This window comes from Entamoeba invadens (genome assembly GCF_000330505.1).
Source record: "Entamoeba invadens IP1 unplaced genomic scaffold scaff_1105074726713, whole genome shotgun sequence".
Classification (NCBI taxonomy): Eukaryota; Evosea; order Mastigamoebida; family Endamoebidae; genus Entamoeba; species Entamoeba invadens.
The window spans coordinates 373,947-388,819 of record NW_004443770.1 but is presented as its reverse complement, the minus strand read 5'-3'; the positions used below and the strand labels follow the sequence as shown (position 1 = coordinate 388,819).

Here is a 14,873-nt window from a genome sequence, read left to right as displayed (position 1 = left end):
TTCTGTTTGTCTGTCGTAATCTTAATCACTTCACCTTTCAGATGTTAGTAAAGAAGACTAAGATATTTGCAGAGTCTATTTGAGAGGAATAGAACGGATAGTATTTTAACAAATATAACGAATAACAACAGTTAATCCTCAGCAGAGAAAGTCAATGGAATGTTCTGAATGAACGACTTTGATGTGTTCAAGTTCACGACCGTCAATGTGAATGTCTCTTTAACTGCACATTCTCGTAAAGGGGTCACTTTGCCATATATGCAGATGATGTCACCGCCTTGTAAATTGCCTTTGTCTGGCATGAACTCAAGATCATAGTCATCCTTATCAAGACGAGGGTCTCCAATAGCAAAAGAAGCAATGTTGAGGGACTTGTTGCCAATAAACAACTGGAACACGTATCTCTTCTTCAACTCGATCTTCTCGACTCGATGATCCATATCACCTTCGATGTAAAATGATATGTCGTTTGCGAATGAGTACATGAATGGGGAATTGTTGATACTATACAATGGAAACCGTTCAGCTTCAACTTCTTCAAATTGATCCAATTTGGCCGTCGAACCGCACGCATACACGGCTACACCACCAGCTGCATTGATATTCAGTCGCGCCATTTTCTTGCGAACGACTTTGACTAATACGACGATGACAACTATTATTATACATAAGATGCCAATCACTATCTGAACTACCATCCATGCAGTTAAAGCTGTCACCTTTGATACCACACACTTGTTCTCTTTATCACTGGATGGTATATACCCCGTTAAACACCGACAGTTATCATCACAGTTCTCGACTAAATCACACTCTTCGTCACTGGTACGTATCTTGTTACCACATACCGTTTTACAGATTCCATCGAGTAACTCGTAGCCGTTGTTACACTCTTGACATCTTGTGGAGATGTTTAAAAGCTCCAAAGTACACTCACTACACGAATCAGTGCTCGTGCATTTACACGTGTCTCTCTCACACTTCCTCTCACATAATCCATCCATTGAAACAAAGCCATCAAGACATAAACATTGTTCCGCATTACAATTGGAAGAGACTGAATCACACTCTTCACCAATCTCAGTAGTCACAACACCATCACCACACAGTGGAATGACGGACTCATACACTTGATTGTCCTTTGCGTTGATTATAAAGACTCTCCGCTTCTTCCCCTCACTCAATATCGATATTCCCCGTCCAAAGCCATAATTGTTCTCCAACACGGGAGGCACCGTATACATTTTAAAGACAAACCCAGTCGTTGCCGTGTATTTGTAGTAATATACTATACCCATTGAAAACGAAGATGTGGCATGTTGTACGACTGCACTTGGCGCTGAAATTACTAGATGAAGGACATCATCAACTACAGTCGAGTCCATCACCTTCCCAAAGGAAGTTGTGTTCTCGACTTTGACATAATCGAAGGTTGGCGTAGTTATGATTTTACTTGTCATTCGAATTTTAGAGTTCTCATTGTCATATGAAAAGGTGAATGCAATGACACATGGAGTCTTTGTAGATGTCGCACTTCCGATGTCCGCGTTCTCAGACATGACAAACAGCATTTTCATTTGTTCGTTGTAGTGTGGCTTCATCGTCGTGAACCCGAACAAATTGCCCAAGTTGAAGTATCCTTTATCGTTCTGATATAATTCGTATGTAGAAGTCCCCCACGTCTCGTCATAAAACGGTTTTGTTGTAGACAAATCTTGGAGTTCAAAGATCTTCAAATAGCTGAAGACCGAGTCGTGCCCTTCATGATCGCCAACGATGAACAGAAGATTGTGACATACGTTCGATGCATCTTTAACACACACAGTTGCTACCCCCTTCCCCATACTCTTTAAATCAGTCGGTAAATGCCCAGTACCCGCAAATGTAGTTGACTTAACAACGTCATCTTGATGGACTATTGGAGCATCTAGCCGTGGGATATGACCGATATCACACACTTTGATATACCCATTCTTCGATTCAGGAACAAACCCAAGCGATAATACGTTCTCTTGAATAAAGAAGGTGGAATGCCCTGTAAACGCAGGCTCGTAGTCAACTAAGTCACCAACAAGGGTATCAGAAAATCGACCAAATCGAGCTTTCTCCCCACCATATGCTACAAATTGAGATATCGATTTGGAGTACTCTGTAATATACCCATCGGTTAAACTACGAAATGGACCATCTGTTCGGACCGTCTCGAAAGTGTCGTCGTTCACTGTGACAATAGATATTTTGGCTATATGTGAGTCTGAAATCAATAAAATAAATAGGAAGTATCTGTGTGGAATGACAAACCATTTCCCGACGCTGTTAAAACACCCGAGTCGCTTGCCGCAATACCAAATATGTTATTTTGAGGAAGAGATATCTTTGACTTTGCGACAAAAATGTTTGCGAAAGTTAATGAAAATAGAGAGAGAATGACAATGGACATAGTCATATATGTGCTTTTTTATGTTTGTTTGATTTCAAGTTGGTTTGGTTTTTTTACTAGTTTTGTGATGGTAAACAGTTGATGGTTCAATTTCATTAATTTATTATACTATTTTTATTATTGTAATTACTTACGATGGTAGTTTCAACAACAACCCCAAAATAAACACAAAGAACTTATTCATTCGTTTCAATATATTAATAATTATTATTCACTTAAATTAAATAAATTAAATAATTTTAATTTTATTATTAGTATTATCATTTTGTATTATATATTATAATATTATAATTATTTTTTTTGATACATATTCTTATTTTCATTTTTAACATGAATTGAAAAAATATTTAAAAAATTAAAATCATGATTATGTATATTTAAACTATTGAACTTTCTTTTTTTATTTATTTATAAAATGATAAATTATAACCTTTGTTATTAAAAAAACACATTCAAATCAAATGAACAAGTTTTATGTAAGTATTGTTATACAGTCAAACCTCTATCGAATAGCACCTCTATCGAGTGGTACCTTTATCGAATGGGATTTTTAGCCAATTAAAATTGGATACCGCTCGATAAAGAACTGTTTTTTATATGTTTTTATTTTAATATTTCGGGAAAAATAGATTTTTTTTCTTTGGATTTGTGGTAAAATGTTTTTTAATTTCATTTTATAATAACACTAAGACAAAAAATAATAAACAAATAAACAAGTTTATTAAATGGTAAAAAAAGTATTAAATATTTTAATTTTTAAAAGTGAATTAACAATTATAAAACGTGTTCTAAACAACACATTTGTATAAATTCCATTTGTATAATAAATTTAATTAAAATTGTCAATTAGTTTTGGCTTGGTGTTAAATCGTTCAATTCACAAAATTCTATATATTTAGTGGTAGTATCCTTTACTTCTTCTTCTTTTGTTTGAACTTGTTCTTTGAGATCTTCCAATTCCATCATTTGTTTGACAAGTGATGTTTCCATTTCAATTTTTCGTTGTATTACATCACCACTGTTAGGTATTTCATCTCTTACTACATCAACGTCTTCTTCAATCAAGTCTTCAATATGATAGCCCAATGTATCAATTTGGTCAAATACATTTTCTCCTTGATACAAAGCATGTCTCCAACAATTGATTATTGTTTGAGATGTAACATCTTGATACCAACAAGCGGTTAATAATTTAATTGCATCTCCAACATTGAGTTTTAGTCCAGTGTAAATTTTATTCGCAGATACAACTTCGCTTATTGCTCTGGTGTATTCGGAAATAATTTTCCTTTTATATGCACATTTTAACGAATGAATGATTCCAGCATCACACGGTTGAAACACCGATGTTGTATTTTTTGGAAGAAATTCCAACCTGATGTGTTTAAGAATCAACTCATATTCATGATATCGAGTACTTTTTATACCTTTATAGACATGTCTTGGTTTTTCTTTATAAAACCCAAGACTTAACGTCAGTTTATGACTCGGAGCGTTGTCTACAATAAGAAGAATACATCGGCCACTAATGGTTAGTCTGTCTTCCCATTCAATTAACCAATCATGGAAATGCTCAGTGTCCATCCAAGCGTTTTCTTGTGCGCTATAATACTTTTTTATGGTCTGATATTCTGGTTTGTTAAGCCACCTTGGTTCATGATATTTACCAATCACAAGCAAGTCTTCTTTGTTTCCAGCAAGTGAACAGCAAACCATTACAGTGACTCTTTCTTTGCTTTGTTTTGCTCCATGGTTGTTTGTTAAATCCGACATTGTTTTGTCTGGAAGCAATTTGAAATATAGTCCAGTTTCATCTGCGTTATAAACATTTTCTGGTTGGTATTGAGCAATGATATCAACCAGAGAATTTATTTGTGTTTGAAAATCTTGTGGATTTACTGAATTACTCTCTCCGCTGATTTTTTTGGATTTTAAATTGTATCTTGAACAAAATCCAGTGATCCAACCATTAGAAAATTTCAAGTCCTCGTAACCATTTTTCGCACAGTAACTATTGGCAAACGATTTGATGACTTCATATGTTACAGGACAATTATACCGTTTTGTTGTAATAATCATATTGTTTAGGTAATCTTCCATGTCTTGATGTTTAACTTTTCTTGATAATTTAGATGAACCAGGAATTCCCTTTTCGATCAAAGTACTTGGTATACCTTTTTTTAATAAAATTCTTAAAGATTCTCTTCCTGGTTTTTTGTTTTATTTTTCTTCGGTTTTTCGAATCAGAGTGTCTACACTTTGTGTGGGATTTGTTTTAAACCATGACAAAATTGTTTTCTTTTCGTCAATGGTCAGAAAGACTTTCTTTTTGGGTGACGACATTTATGATTTTTCAGTTTTTTCAGTTAATTTTTAAATGCAAAAATGCTTTTATAGTTAAAACATGTATATTTTTTTTTCTTATGTATTTATATTTTATATAACCTATTTTTGAAAAAAAAATAAAAAATGTTTTATTGTGTCAAAAAAGTCAAATAATAAAAATAGAAAAACCCACTCGATAAAGGTAAAATTTCCTGAAATTACCACTCGATAGAGGTTTGACTGTACTTTAAATTCATACACTCCTTTCAAGTCAAGACTTAAGATCGAAAGTACAATGTCAATGTTATAGACTTGAGCGAGTAAAAAATAATCTCTTGCAGTATTTCTTATAATAAGTGCAGTGGTGAGTCCTTCTTTGCGACTTATACTTATTTTAAAAACAATAGACTTTGTGAGGATAACAATTTACATAAACTTTGAATGATGGTTTTGTTGTTGCTTAAGAAACCAGTTTCCAGTTATTTAAGAGTAAAACTAAGTGCAAACGAATATTTACCTTACCAGTCCCTGTTATTTGATACTATTCACTCAGTGGTGATGATTATTAAATTGTTGATAATTCTTGTGTTATTCATGGGGTGAGTCTGGGTATATTCAGACTCATTGTATTATTATTATTTAACACATCGTAATGATTTATAATTCGTTCTTTAGTTTCAATATATTTAATTTTTAATACATTTTATATTGAAAACTACCTAAGTTAAACTCTTTCAATTCGAAAAAGTTTTTTGTTGAATAAGTGGTATTTTATATCGGTAGTAATTGTTTTTAAGTACCACTTTTATAAGTATTTTATCGTAAATCATTCCGTTAAAATAATTATATTCATCCAATACTCATTTTAGTAAAAAGCTATAACTATAATAACTTTTTTATTCATCGAATAATATTGACGTTTTCGAAAGCCCTATTCCGGTCATACCCCTCTAAAAAATTGGTTTTCTCTCCATATAAGAAACAAAGAAAAGTACTTTAAAAAAGAAATAAAAAGGTATATGAAAACTGACAATTTATATACCTTTGTTCACTCATGTCAAGCACTCCTCCTATAGGAACCCCAAAAAAACACGAAGAATGTTTTGAGACTCCTCACTTGATAAAAAGAAGATCTTCTTTGATGCGCGACAACAATTTCTGCCAACCTAAGCCGTCAGACTTATCAGAGAAAATTGTCTACACTGACGCTTTCCAACGTCTTCGACGAATCAAACAATTAGGAGCAATGGACTTTGTGGTCAGTTCTGCTACTCACACACGTTTTGAGCATTCTTTAGGTGTTTCTGAATTAGCGCGTTCGATGGTGAAACACTTGAATTACGTCCAAGTAGTGTCCACACAACAAACGACTGGGGAGGATGTTGTGAATGAATCCGACGACCGAACCATCGAAGTAGCTGCATTATGTCATGATTTAGGTCATGGCCCCTTTAGTCATGTCTACGAAGGTGTCATGAAAGCGCGAGGCATTCACTTCAATCATGAAGAGCAGTCTGTCAAGTTATTTAAGAAAATAGTTGATGACGAGTCTATAGACTTTACCACCGATGAAGTCCGAGGCGTTGAAGAGATTATCTTAAACAACTTAACTTCCTCCAAGAAGTGGCGGCGTCAAATTGTATCAAATGAAAGTAATGGAATCGATGTCGATCGACTCGATTACATTCGGCGGGACTCATATCACCTCAACATCCCTTTACGTTTTAAAGTCGAAAATATCATCCAAAATTCAGTCATTTTAGATAACAATATTTGTTACTTAACAGACTGTAAAAACGACTTAGAAGAATTGTTTAATAATCGATACGCCCTTTATAAGAACTTTTATAACGGTAAGGAAACAGGGTCTGCAGAGTTGTTAGTATCCGATATCTTAATTCAAGCAGCTAATTACATCCCAACACTCAAAGCGACTCCAGACGATCTGGATACATTCATCCAACTCGACGACTCAGTTCTGAATCAAATCCGATTTAGTAAAGACCCAAATTTGAAACAAGCAAAGGAAATGACACGACTCCTTGATAGAGGAAAGTTATACCCGCTGGTCACAACTATCAAACAAACTCAGGCAAATGAAGAAATGATCGCTAAATTAACACCAGAACTAGTGGCAAACTTTGGCAAGAATCTATTACCTAATGATATTATTGTTAATAACCAAACTATTTCTGTCGCAAGAAAAGATAACTGGGAAAATATCGCATTTGTCCAATCATTTGACTCGAAAAACTATTTCTTTATGACTCCTTCAATTTTGTATCCAAAAGAAACACAAACCCATTGGAAAAGAATTTACACCCGATCTCCCGAAAAAATGGAGGATATCAAAAACGCTGTGGAAAAGTTTGTGGGAGCTGAACAGCTCGAAAATTCAATCTTGTTAGATTGATGTGTGTTTTCTCTTTAGTTTTGTTATCTGAATTTCATTTCTAAAAAAATATATTTTTTTAAACTAATTATATTAATTAGTCATAATGGTTTGATTTGAAACTAAATACTTCTGTAGCTTTTTTATAATATTATTATACTATATTATTATTTCATTTTAAAATAATAGTTTTATTATTCAAAAATAATAATTTTTATTTTTCATAATATTTATACTATTGAAAAAACTAAAGTAAAAAATTATAAAACAACTATAAAACAACCCAGAAAAATGAAGGGAGCAGAACGAACAGAAATAAAAACAACTGAAAAACGAATATGTCTTGTTCTCCAGTTGTTGAAGAGCCGAGTCCAATATGGGTAATTTGCTTAGTTTGCGGAATAGTTCTGTTTGTGGCCATAGCTATTGAGGTTGTCCATTACACAAAACTTTTCGTCAAAAATCGAAAAGAAAGAAATCAACACATGCCCCTCCCAACAGAAGCGACTATATCGTAAAGCAATGGATAATTTATGTGTTTTCATCATGTTCTGAATTTTAATTTAATTTACTATTGGTATAGTTTTTCATTTCGGATTTGAAGAATAAGATTGAGAATGGAAGAAAGAAGGGATATTAGAGGACAAAAAATGAGAGAAATAATATGTTTTTACTGCTGATATTCGGTGCATTAGGCGTAAATGAATGCACTTCAAATATACCAATTTATGGAACCATATCAATGGTCGACAGTGATGGGACAAAATTGGTAATAATCAACAACACTGAAGCGACTGTAGTACAACAAAACCCACAGACTGAAATTATTCGAACAGAAAGTGGAGCAATGTCTGCTGTGTTTTTTGGTAATTCATTGGTCACATGCGACGGAGAAGGTAATTTTTCAGTAATTTCAAAACATGAAACGAAATGTTATAGTTTCAACGAAAGTGGATTTGGGGTGTCTATGAAAGTCATTGGAGATTATATTGCTGTTGGAAACCCCAAGAATGGGAGTGTGGTGTTTTTAAACAGTTCATTTGATGTTGCACAAACGTTAATAAGTAAATCATTCACATCATCGCAAATGTATGGAATCAGGTTGGCATCTTCGGGGAGCATCCTTGTTGTTGGGACGCAAACGGGGACTGTTGACATTGTTGGCAACATCAATGGTGAGTTTGTAATTCGAGCAACACTATCCCCAAAAGAGAGTGACATAGGAGATAATTATGGGTGTAGTTTGGCTGTTTTTGGTGACTTAATTGCGGTTGGTTCTTCGATGGGGAATGAATACAAGGGGATCGTTTATGTCTACAAATACACAACAGAAGGAGTTATTCTTGTCCACATTCTTAAACAACCATTCTCCTCTGTTGACTGGTTTTCGTCAAAATTTGGAGAGTCGTTGTTGTTCTTTGGCGACAGGTTATTTGTGGGTTCGCCTGATTTTTCTGTTGTTGGAGTTGTTGGGGTTGGGATTGTTACTTCGTTTTCTCTTTCAAATGCAAACTATATGAAACTGGATGAAATGTACATTCCAAACAAAAGGCAGCTCTCACTTTTTGGTCGCCTCTTGGCGCCATTTGGGAAAAGGTTTGCCGTTGTTGCCAGGGGTGGGTTGTGTACTTTTCCGCTAAAAGCGTCGACAGCTCAAATTGTTATCAAAATTGGTTTGGAACACGTTAAAAACACGACAGAAGCAGCGCAGCAAATATCTTTCAACATCATCGCGGTTTTGGGTATCGAAAAGGAGAGGATGACTTTTTCACTAAAAAACCAAACGCTGACTGTGAAAATCAGAGAAGAGAACTTAATGAGCCAAACCATTACTACAAAAATCGCTTATCTCATTGACACACTTTTTTCTCCAACTTATCACGGTGCTCCGGCCTCCCTCCGCTCTAAAATGCAAATGACTTTCTCCTCGCCAGTCTCGGTCGACTTTGTCCAACCCAGTTTTGCACCCACAAACTTTCTTTTTGTGTTCGTTGTATCAATACTATTATTATTTTAAATTAAAGTTATTTCTATGGCAATGTCCAAAAAATAGAAACAAAACCCCAATTTCAAAAAATCTGATTAGGCTTGTTTAGCTTCTTCTTCGGCCACCTCCTTGATTTCTTCTTCGACTGGTTCTTCAGCTGGGATGGACTCGACGACTTCATTAGCGTCTTGGTGTTGTTCGAGGAGTTTCAAAGAATCGATTTTACCGGACTTGAGGATCTTAACCTTACGGATGTAGACATTGTCGATTGGGAAGATTTTTTCGGCTCTTTGGATGATGGTTTGGGTGAGAGTTGGCTCTCTCAAGAAGTCGACGAACTGTGGCAAGTCTTTATTGATGGCTTGTTTAGTGATGATGGCTCCCATGATCTTTCTAATAAGTTTGGCTTGTCCCTTTTTAGCATATGAAGTCTTCTTGATCTGACTTGGTTTTCTAGTGGTGAAACCAATGCAGAAGACTCTGATGGTGTTTCCGTCAGTGGTCTTGACATCAACAGAAGTCTCGATCAAAGTGCACCACTTCTTGACGATGCTTCTAAGTTTGTCAGTGGTCAATTTCAATGAGTGGAAGACCATGAGGCAGTCCTTTCCATTGACGTCCTCGCATCTGAACTTGTAGTTGTATGCTCCGTACTTCTCACTTTCCATAAGGTCGGCCAAATTGACTTCGACTACTCTTCCTCTCAATTGGTCTGAAGCAACCTTTGTACCAGTGGTCTTGTTGACTACAATTTGTCCAACATTTCTTCTCTTAAAGTTCTTTGGGACCTTCACGTTGTACCACTCCTTCTTCGAAAATGGCTCAGCGATCTTACGCTTGTTGCCCTTCTTGACGTTTCCTGCCTTATACTTCTTGTTCTTGCCTGTAGCCATCCTTCTGAACGGAGTGATCTAGGGTTGTTCAATTATTTAGTTCTTTTCTATTTTCCGCACTTACTTTCTTTTTAATTGATTTTGTAGTTTAATTATAATATGTATATAGTTTTACTGGGTTTAGTGCTACTTCTTTTTGAATAGTAATTTAATTATTAAATATAGTTTGATTATGTGTAATAGTCGTATAACTAAAAAAGAAGTAAATGGCTGAGGTGAATAAAAACGAGGAACTGCTGAAGAAAGTTAATAGCAAATTTGTGGAACACGAGTCAACACTCAAGATGAAGCAAATCAGTCTAGAAATTGAGTACGAGAAAATGCTTCGATTGTTATATCATAGACGTCAAGACATCATTACTGGGAAAGTCACCCCATTTTTAGAGGAATCGGAACTGCACGAAACAAAGAAGGAAGAACCTAAGACACAAATTTTGGTTCAAGAAAAAGACACGAAAGTTGATGTTACAAACAATGAAGAAGTGGCTCAACAAACAGACGCGCCGCACGCCACAGAACCACTTTCAGTGGAAAAGTGTGGTGTTCCATTTTTCTGGGTACGGTTGCTGTATAAGCTTGGTCTTTTTATGTCGTACACCCCTTCTGATGATGATTATATAGCGTTCTCTTATTTGACGAACATACAGACGACAACTCACCAACCAATGTTTGATACCTCCACGTTCTTAATTCAAATGGGAAAGACTGTCACTTTCACCTTCGACGACAATCCATATTTCACTAACAAAACTCTTTCAGTGACTTTGAAGTGGAAAGAAAACGAGTCTGGCGACGAACCAATCAATTTTGGGAAGCTCCGCCCCGTCGGTAAAGTCCATTGGAAGATCAATTTAGTGAAAATCAAGAAGTCCTCGTTCTTCAACATCTTTGAAAAGAGTCAAATACAACCAGAAGACTTTAGTAATGTCCTCGGCTTGTTTAGACTCATCGACTTAAAGGCAATCGACTACTTCTTTACTACTGCCTGATTGATTGTTGCTTTACTCTTCTTCTTCTCACAACAGTAAACACACTAAAGATTGACAAATTAAATCACACTATTTCTTCAGAGGTATCGAGGAGACTATACTTCGAATAGTCCATTTCAAAGCGGTGGAAATTCAGTTCCTCTTTAGTTGGCTTTTTTCGTCGTAAGATCTTTTTGAGTGCCGGCGTCGACTCGTCGTCGGATAACGACTTGACCTCTTGTCGTATCATTTTAATTGTTTTCTTCTTCGCTATTTTCCCACTCTGTTTTGGGGGGTCTTCACTGAGACGCTCTTCTTGTGGACTTTCTTCAGTTATTACCACCTTACACACTTTCCCTGTTGCCTTTTTGTACTCAGGAAATGACGTCTCTGCTTCTTCTTGAGTGGATGTATGTGAGACTTTTTTCTTGGATACTTTACCAGACACTTTGACAGCCTCCTCTTCAACACTTTTTGAGTCAATTTTCTTTTTCGTGACTTTGCCAGTCTTTTTGATGTCCTTTGGAACATCGTCGTGAGGTTGCGGGTCAGATTCGGGGTGCGTCGAAATGTTAATAGAAATTGCTTTCTCGGAAGTCACTTTTTTCGTCGCAATTTTTCCTTTCGGCTTTTCCTTGAAAGTTTGTTCTTTCTCGACCATTTCATTTGCTTTGATCTTTGTCTGTGCTTTGACTTTCTCGTGTAATTTGAAGATGTTTTCATCAAGAGAAAGAATGTCATCCGTCTTGTGCTGTGGGCTCAGTGATGTCGAACGCTCGAGTTTCTTGGACTCGGTTGAATTCGTTTGGGATTTTTCGTTGTTCAATTCGCCATTTAAAAAAAGTGGAGTTTGTTGGATTAAATTTTGAGATTTATGGTGAAAAAGACCTCTTAGGGGAGATGAACTAGAACGACTTCTGACTCTAACTCGTCGAGGACTTGGTGTCTTTATCGCTTTTAAATGATCTCTGTTCATCTTCTCGTAAAAGTTTTTGAGTACAGTAACTCTATTATACTGTGATTGTGTTGACATTAATTGATCTTGGTTTGTTTAATTCGTTGAGTTCCTTTTTACAGTTTATTGTTTTATTGTTATGATCTTCTTTGTACAAAACACTACACTGAAAATATTTCAATTACACTCCTATTGAAAAAATTGTTAATTGAATTAACGGTAGTTTTATCGATTTTATAATCATTGTAATACCGATATTTTTATTGAAGTAAATTTTATTATGTTACTAGTATATTTATAATATCATTTACTATTGTGTTGGTATTTGTTAGATTGTTATTGTACTAATAATATAATTAATATTTATTAAAATCGTATTTAAAAGTTATAATAAACAATAAAAAATGTTGTAACTTATTTATTAATTTATCAAAACAATTATAATAGTTTTACTTAATTATTATTAACTATTTATGTAAAGAATTATAAATATAGGTTTGAAAAAATAATAAATAATAATAGTAAATTAATGATTAAATATCGTTATTAACTATTTCTAAATCGAAAACTATGAATTTACCAATTCAAATTATTAATTTTTAATGAGTTATTTATATGAGACATATAGAAAACAATTTTTAATAAAAAACCTATTAATACAACTCTTAGTTATTTAGTGTCGAGTGTGAGTTGGCATTTTACCTTTGAACGTTGACAATAGCACACTGCATTAGAACAAGGAATTTTAAGATGAAGGGCGATGTCATGACCCACGTGGCATGTTTCTGCGCAAGACGAGCAAATGAATTTCACATTACATGTGTGACAAATGTAAAATGTTTCCACCATTCCTTTTACAAATCTATATCTAATACATAACTTCTTTTCTTTAATTTGCGATGATATAGTGATTGACAAAGGTGTTGTAGGTTGCGTTAAAATGAATGGGAAAGTGGTTGAAGAAAGCGCAAGAGAAATAGTACTATTATCAAGTACATCATCTTTTATTAATGAATTTAAGTCACATGGAGTGTTAACCGTTTCGGAGTGCTCTCCACGTGTCTTGTCGTTGATAATAGTTTTAATTGAAATCATTTGCTTTGTGTTTTTTGGTTCTTCCTTTTCGACTTTTTGGTCCAAATTTGGTGATGTTGGAAGGTCGACGGTGTTTTGTGATTGAATGAGTAACGACACAAGTGAGTCGTATTGATAAAATCTATAGAATTCTGTGACCAACATTGACGTATTACAGTATGGACATCGGGGATTAAAATGTAAAGCTTCTTCCAGACAAGACTTACAAAACGCATGACCACATTTGGTGACACAGCATTCTTTAATAGGCGATATACAAATCGGACATGTAATTTGGGCGGATATTTTCGAAGTGTCCATAAACTCGAAATTCAAGTAGTAAATAGTTGAAGTTCTGATTGATTAAAACAATTGAAAGGAAGTTGTGAAGTTTGGACATTCAATTGTATATCGGTAATATATATACTAGCATGTAAAAAAACATTGTTTTTTATTTTTTGAATGCCGATATATTTTATTAAAAATATAACACAATTTACTATACAATATATTATATCTTTATTCATTCAACAGCATTGATATCTCACATCCACACACAAGTGAGTAGAATCCATTACTCTAGCACTTTTCTTCGTGACTGTTAGTCATGAATCGATGCGAAGATTTTGAAATACAATAACATATAACAACTATAAAGTAAAAACAAAAATAGAACTTAAAGACCCTTTAAAACCAAATAAATAGTAAGTAATAGTAAACAATAGTAACATGTCAACATCTTTGAAATCTGAAGAATTAGGGTTAACTAATAAGTTTGTCGAGATGTCAGGGAAGGAGGTGACAAAGAAGGCTAAGCGCACGAAGGCCGTCAAAATTGCGAATCCATTGATTAAGTCCACCCCAAAGACCTTTGGGATGGGGAATGTCCAACACAAGCGTGACTTGTCCCGTTATGTTAAATTCCCAAGATACGTCCGTGTCCAGAAGGAGAAAAGAATTTTGATGAAGCGTTTGAAAGTCCCCCCAGCGGTCAATATCTTCTACAACCACACTTTGGATAAACAGAATGCTCTTTCATTATTCAAAGTCTTGGATCATATTAAGCCAGAAGAGAGTGCTGTCAGGAGAGCAAGAATCAAAGCCGCAGCTAAGGAATTAGCAGAGAAACTTGCTAAGAAGGAGAAGGCCCCAAAAGTCACCAAAAACACTGCTGTGAAGCCATTTGTCAAATCCGGATTGAACTTGGTCACTAAGTTGATCGAGAAGAAACAAGCAAAATTGGTCATCATCGCTCACGACGTCTGCCCACTCGAAATGGTCTTGTTCATGCCTTACTTGTGCAAGAAGCTCGAAGTCCCTTACTGCATCGTTAAAGGAAAGGCTAGACTCGGTAAGATCATTCACAAAAAGACGGCCGCTTGCCTTGCTATTACTGACATCGCTAAGGAAGACACCGCTACCTTCAACGCTCTTGTCGAAAACGTCAAGTCTTTGTACTTCGATAACGTCCACATGTACAGAGAGTTCGGCGGTAGAATCAACGGCTTCAAACACAACCAGAAACAAATGAAACTCCAAGCCAAACTCGACAAGGACTCCGCTGACAAGGCTAAACAACAGGCCGCTTTGACCGTCGCCGTACCTGTAGAAGCTCCACAACCCGCCCAAGCTGAAAAGACCAATTAAATCAATCGGTATTTTATTTTGGCGTTTTTTCTTTTGAAACTCTTTCTTTAACGTCGTGCTATCTTTAAATAGAAGGGGATCACAAATCCTCTAGGGTTTCTAGAATTTGTATTTTTTTTGGAAGTGGAAAAATTACGAGTGTTAAAAAATTACTATTAATTATAGTTAATTAATTATTAAAAAATTACTATT

General features: G+C 35.1%; 8 protein-coding genes across 8 annotated transcripts; 4 read left to right on the top strand and 4 right to left on the bottom strand.

Annotated features, from left to right (window-relative positions):
• Positions 1–131: 131 nt before the first annotated feature.
• On the bottom strand, positions 132–2,446 carry EIN_430530 (hypothetical protein; the record flags this gene model as incomplete). The annotated part of the gene is made up of 2 exons (XM_004261970.1): positions 132–2,242; positions 2,302–2,446. The coding sequence occupies 2 exons, from the start codon at positions 2,444–2,446 to the stop codon at positions 132–134; spliced, it is 2,256 nt and encodes a 751-aa protein (XP_004262018.1).
• Positions 2,447–5,819: 3,373 nt separating this feature from the next.
• EIN_430520 (sam/hd domain protein, putative) lies at positions 5,820–7,178 on the top strand (the record flags this gene model as incomplete). Its single annotated transcript, XM_004261969.1, has 1 exon — positions 5,820–7,178. The coding sequence occupies one exon, from the start codon at positions 5,820–5,822 to the stop codon at positions 7,176–7,178; it is 1,359 nt and encodes a 452-aa protein (XP_004262017.1).
• A 721-nt stretch (positions 7,179–7,899) lies between these two features.
• EIN_430510 (hypothetical protein) lies at positions 7,900–9,174 on the top strand (the record flags this gene model as incomplete). Its single annotated transcript, XM_004261968.1, has 1 exon — positions 7,900–9,174. One exon carries the CDS (start codon positions 7,900–7,902, stop codon positions 9,172–9,174), a length of 1,275 nt encoding a protein of 424 aa, XP_004262016.1.
• Positions 9,175–9,239: 65 nt separating this feature from the next.
• Positions 9,240–10,037, bottom strand: EIN_430500 (40S ribosomal protein S3A, putative; the record flags this gene model as incomplete). The annotated part of the gene is made up of 1 exon (XM_004261967.1): positions 9,240–10,037. One exon carries the CDS (start codon positions 10,035–10,037, stop codon positions 9,240–9,242), a length of 798 nt encoding a protein of 265 aa, XP_004262015.1.
• A 206-nt stretch (positions 10,038–10,243) lies between these two features.
• On the top strand, positions 10,244–11,026 carry EIN_430490 (hypothetical protein; the record flags this gene model as incomplete). The annotated part of the gene is made up of 1 exon (XM_004261966.1): positions 10,244–11,026. One exon carries the CDS (start codon positions 10,244–10,246, stop codon positions 11,024–11,026), a length of 783 nt encoding a protein of 260 aa, XP_004262014.1.
• A 64-nt stretch (positions 11,027–11,090) lies between these two features.
• On the bottom strand, positions 11,091–12,038 carry EIN_430480 (hypothetical protein; the record flags this gene model as incomplete). The annotated part of the gene is made up of 1 exon (XM_004261965.1): positions 11,091–12,038. The coding sequence occupies one exon, from the start codon at positions 12,036–12,038 to the stop codon at positions 11,091–11,093; it is 948 nt and encodes a 315-aa protein (XP_004262013.1).
• Positions 12,039–12,629: 591 nt separating this feature from the next.
• On the bottom strand, positions 12,630–13,355 carry EIN_430470 (hypothetical protein; the record flags this gene model as incomplete). The annotated part of the gene is made up of 1 exon (XM_004261964.1): positions 12,630–13,355. One exon carries the CDS (start codon positions 13,353–13,355, stop codon positions 12,630–12,632), a length of 726 nt encoding a protein of 241 aa, XP_004262012.1.
• A 462-nt stretch (positions 13,356–13,817) lies between these two features.
• EIN_430460 (60S ribosomal protein L7A-1, putative) lies at positions 13,818–14,681 on the top strand (the record flags this gene model as incomplete). Its single annotated transcript, XM_004261963.1, has 1 exon — positions 13,818–14,681. The coding sequence occupies one exon, from the start codon at positions 13,818–13,820 to the stop codon at positions 14,679–14,681; it is 864 nt and encodes a 287-aa protein (XP_004262011.1).
• Positions 14,682–14,873: the final 192 nt, after the last annotated feature.